Source organism: Sinocyclocheilus rhinocerous, unplaced genomic scaffold (genome assembly GCF_001515625.1).
Source record: "Sinocyclocheilus rhinocerous isolate Xijiao unplaced genomic scaffold, SAMN03320098_v1.1 scaffold228, whole genome shotgun sequence".
Taxonomy (NCBI): Eukaryota; Metazoa; Chordata; class Actinopteri; order Cypriniformes; family Cyprinidae; genus Sinocyclocheilus; species Sinocyclocheilus rhinocerous.
In genome coordinates this window covers 69,228-73,952 of record NW_015634565.1, presented here as the reverse complement: position 1 = coordinate 73,952, position 4,725 = coordinate 69,228, and the positions used below count along the sequence as shown (strand labels likewise).

At 38.6% G+C, this 4,725-nt stretch overlaps 1 protein-coding gene across 1 annotated transcript in view; it reads left to right on the top strand.

Annotated features, from left to right (window-relative positions):
- The window catches only part of ipo13b (importin 13b), a 50,935-nt gene that overhangs the window by 11,553 nt on the left and 34,657 nt on the right, over positions 1-4,725 (top strand). Inside the window, exons 2-3 of the mRNA XM_016559941.1 lie at positions 750-875; positions 2,938-3,548. Coding sequence (XP_016415427.1) covers positions 750-875; positions 2,938-3,548 — 737 coding nt within the window. The remainder of the gene's footprint in view (positions 1-749; positions 876-2,937; positions 3,549-4,725) is intronic.

The following is a 4,725-nucleotide window of genomic DNA, read 5'->3' as shown; positions in this document are numbered from 1 at the left end:
GTGCTGTGATTTCGGCTATACTTGCATGTAAAATTAGAGAAGCAACATAATAGGTGTGTGCGCTGGGAAAGAGAGACCTCGCGCTCGTGCGGCAGTACCGGCGAGTCTCAGAAACTAAATAAGGTTTGGGCAAACCCTAAAGGTTTGTTGCTAGGCGCATTTTGAAAAAAAAAAAAAAGTCGCTAAAGGGGTTTGAAAAGTCACTAAATCTAGTGATAAAGTCGCTAAGTTGGCAACACTGTGCATCTCCATTTCTCCAACTACAGGTTAGGCCATGGGTCAAACAGAAAATTCACGCTGCATTAATAAAATTAGTGCCGTTAAAATTAATTTGCGTTAACGCGTTACTTTTGACAGCCCTATTTAAAATATATTAAAATAGAAATCACAATATTACAGTTTTTACTGTATTTTTGATCAAATACATTTTAATAAGATAGATAGATAGATAGATTTCTTTCTTGTTATTGCTGAATGAATATGTCATTATTAGCTGTGTTATTGCCCTTCCACCATATTAAATGCTTCACCTGCATAAATGATGTCATGAGTTTCATGCATCAGCAGTTTTTAGACCTAGAACATCACTTTAACTGCACATGCTTTCATATACTTGTCTGCTAAACTGCCCCGCAGGAACCCCGGGGTTAATAAAGCATTATTAGTTTGTATCCATGTGCTCCATAATGTCCAGAGTGCAATGTATCACTGTCTAAAACTGTCTTTCTCGCTCTCTGTGTCTCTTTCAGGCTCTGCATCAGCTCTATTATGATCCCAACATTGAGAATAAGAACCTGGCTCAGAAATGGCTGATGCAGGCTCAAGTGTCTCCTCAGGCCTGGCAGTTCTGTTGGGTTTTACTGAGACCAGAGAAGGTAAGAACATCCTGTTCTCATCCCCTCCTTTTCCACCAGTGCTTGGCTTGCCCTTTTTACCTAAGTTAAATGGGTTGAGAATGCCTATTCACAATGACTTTCGGTCTGTGTACACATATCAGATGTCGTTAGCAGTTGCATTGCTGCCATGATCGTTGCATTAACTAAGCTACACCTACAGGATTTATTTGGTTTTGTTCTGTGTAGCTGTTTTCGATGGCTACAAAAGGAGTGAATTTCACAAAAAGATGTCATCTGAGTCATTTTCTCCTAAAACACACAAAAAATTTAATTTATATTTGATACAAGCAATGTTTTTTACATTGTGACAGGTCTCCTCCATGATTCTTAAATGTGTTGCAATTTAAACATCAGTAATGTTTTTATAATGAAAACTGATCATTAAAATGATTTTTTACATCACTGTAATGAGAATGGAAATGCCAGAAATGTGTTTGACGTTTTTACTCAATATGGATTAATCTAACAGCTGATCACACAGCAGCAGAAATAAACGTGACAACAGCCAAAGTGCATGCCACTAATAAGTCTGCATGAGTGTTTCTGTGTGAATGAATGACGCGGTTTGGTCTCCTACGCAAACCCATATGATGCTCACAGTGTTTTCAGCATCTGCCGTCTTAATATATGAGCATGTGAACTTTATCTCCAGAGCTGCTCTGAGAGTCACTTCACCAGCTTTACAGTTTCGTTTGAGAAAAACTACTCTCAAGTACTAAAACACTGAAACGGAAAGTAGACGTCAACCCGTCAAAATATATGTCGGTTTAACTTGAAGAAATTTTGACAGAAATATTACCCTTTATACTAAAATGTCATACAACCAAGATATTTTTCATTTGGTTATACTATTCTGTTGTGCAGCATCTTATTTGACAAAAAATAAAAATGCAATGTTTTGTTGTAAATTAAATTGTTGAAGTTTTATTAATTTATTTAATTAACATTTTTTATGCTAAAGTTGTATTGAATCATAAAACATAGAATCCGGAAATAATTAAAGGCACAATATGTAAGATTTTTTTATTAAAATATCCAAAAACCACTAGAACAGTGTTATATATTTTGCTGACTTGTGTACTTACATTATCCCAAATGTTTCGAAGAATGTTTAAATCCAGAGAAATAGCAATTTTAAATAGTGGCTTGTCCCTGGTCATTGCGTCGCCCGCCAATGACGTCATGCACACTCGATTTCCGGTTTTGTTTTGTAGAAAACATGGAAACACCAAAGACGCTTTAATATGTTATGCGTTTTATTATACAGGTGACGACCGCACAGAGTAGCATTATAACATAACTTTCAAATGTATCTAGTATGTTAAAACAGCGCTGCTATACCCCACATACACACGACCGGAAGGAGCGGAAGCAGTCGACTGTGGCATAATAAAAGCTCCGCTGCTTTCGAGCTGTGTGTCGCGCTCGTCACTCATTATCAATTGCTTCAGCATCTTCGTTTCGCTTTGACAGCTTTCAGCCTCACCCTGCTTCATACTATGACGTTAATAAATCTTTAATACATTAGCTCATCCATGAACATGATTTCTGGCTGAGTCCTGTGGGATTGCATCGGCTGTGGGGATGAAGACAACAACTCCCATGATTCCACACTCAGTCACTGCGTCATCAAACTACGCCTTTGTTTCTTTGTTTGTTTTGAATACGCGCCCTCTAGTGGCGAAAACATACACATTGTGCCTTTAACTGGAAAACATAGAATTTAGGGCAAAATAAAACAAGATTTTATAGTGCCATAAATTAAAAAGTAATTTAATTGTGGACAAACAAATGTGTTTACATTGTGCTAAATATTGATATTGTGTGAAATGGGAAAAAAATATTGTGATATTATTTTTGGCCATATCACCCAAGCCCTAGTTGCGATGCAGCAGTTGAGAAGCACTGATCACAAACTCTGTGCTGACTAATGATGCAAGAAGGCTTTATATGCTGTGTACGTCTCATCTGATTTCTTCTCCAAGGAATCTATTAAAGAGAAAGACAATCAAAGACTGCATATCTTCCTTCATCTCCGCAGGTTCCAGAGATCCAATACTTCGGCGCCAGCGCCCTTCACACCAAGATCTCCCGCTACTGGGGCGACATCCCCGCCGAGCAGTACGACACACTCAAAACGCAGCTGTTTTCTCAGATCGCTCACTTTGCCTCCGGCTCTAAGATCGTCCTGACCCGCCTGTGCGTGGCGCTGGCGTCCCTCGCCCTCAACATGATGCCCGAGGCGTGGCCGGGGGCCGTGTCAGAGATGGTGCGCATGTTTCAGGAGGAAGGAGGCGAGGTGGACGGGCGCGCTCGCTGTTTGGCTCTGTTGGAGCTCCTCACGGTTCTCCCAGAGGAGTTCCAGACCAGCCGACTGCCGCAGTACCGCAAGGGACAGGTGAGGGGCGCTCTGGGCCGCGAGTGGACAGCCGTTTACCCGCTCCTGCAGCAGCTGTTACGGCAGCCGGACTCTCCGCCACTGGTGAAGGCCCGTGTGCTCAAGTGTCTGTCGAGCTGGGTTCTGCTGGACGTTCCTCTGAACGAGAGCGAGGGATTGGTCGAGGCCAGTTTCACGGCGCTGGCGGATCCGGAGCTGTTCGATACGGCTGTGGAGGCCATCGTCAACACCATCTCACAGCCCGACTCACAGAGGTCAGCATTTGCAACTGCAATGAAGTGAGAGAGTTGTATGAAATGATACAAAACCTGATGAGGTTAAACATGTACAAAACATCAGGAAGGGTCCAGATTTAATGTTTTACCTATTTAGCAATGGCTAGTGAATTGAGAAAATTTACCTGCCATAAATATTTTGCACTGGCCATGAAACTATATTTTGCATTATTTTCTTAACATGGCTGAATCACACATAGTCCCCGAAAATCCCCCCAATTCTCATGTAATGTGCAAAAAAAAAAGATAAAAATGTGGTCCTATAAATAGCTTTATGCAGTATATTTTACTTTCTTTTTCTGTTGATTTTACGTTGCAATATGACCTGGACATGTTCTCATGAAATTCTTCCGAATATATTTTTCATCATGCACAAACAGCTCATTTCAATGAGTTTTTATCCATCATTAAAAAGTAAATAGAGTGTCAGACAATTGTTCATAATAGTGATTTAAATCATAATTGCTTTAATAATAATTTCACCTTTTTCTTACAATTTACTTTTCAAGGCCAGTATTTTTTTAAATTATTTATATGCTATTATACTAATTTATATCAATATTTCACATTTTCAGTTTTCATTTAAAATTTTTAGTAATAGTGTTATGTACTTTTGTCATTTTTATTAGTTGTATTTATTTATGTTTTAATATTACTATTTAGGTTTCATTTGTCAGCTTTAGGTTTAGTTCAGTTTAGTTTTAGTTTGTATTTATTTCCAGTTAGCAATTTTTAAATGCTTCATCTTAAACTTGTTTCAGTTATTTGCCAAGGCAACATTTCTAGTTTTTCATGTAATATTTATTAGGGATGCACCGGTACCACTTTTTCCAGTACTCGCCCGATACCGATACTTTTATTTTTGGTACTTGCCGATACAGAGTACCGATACCAATATTTTTATTGCATTTGTACATTTTTTAAATATTGGGTACAGAAACCAAAAGAGTATGTATAATGTTATTTGGTTAACTTCATTTATCAAATAGATACAGTCAAACCAAAATCTATTTAGACACCTTCATCTTTTCTCACATTATCACAGTTTATTCGCTATAGTTTAGAAAATGGTAATAAAATATGACAAGAACTCATATAATGCACAAACACTCAAGCAAGCAAAACGCGCAACGCGTGCACGTATTTGTACTGATGC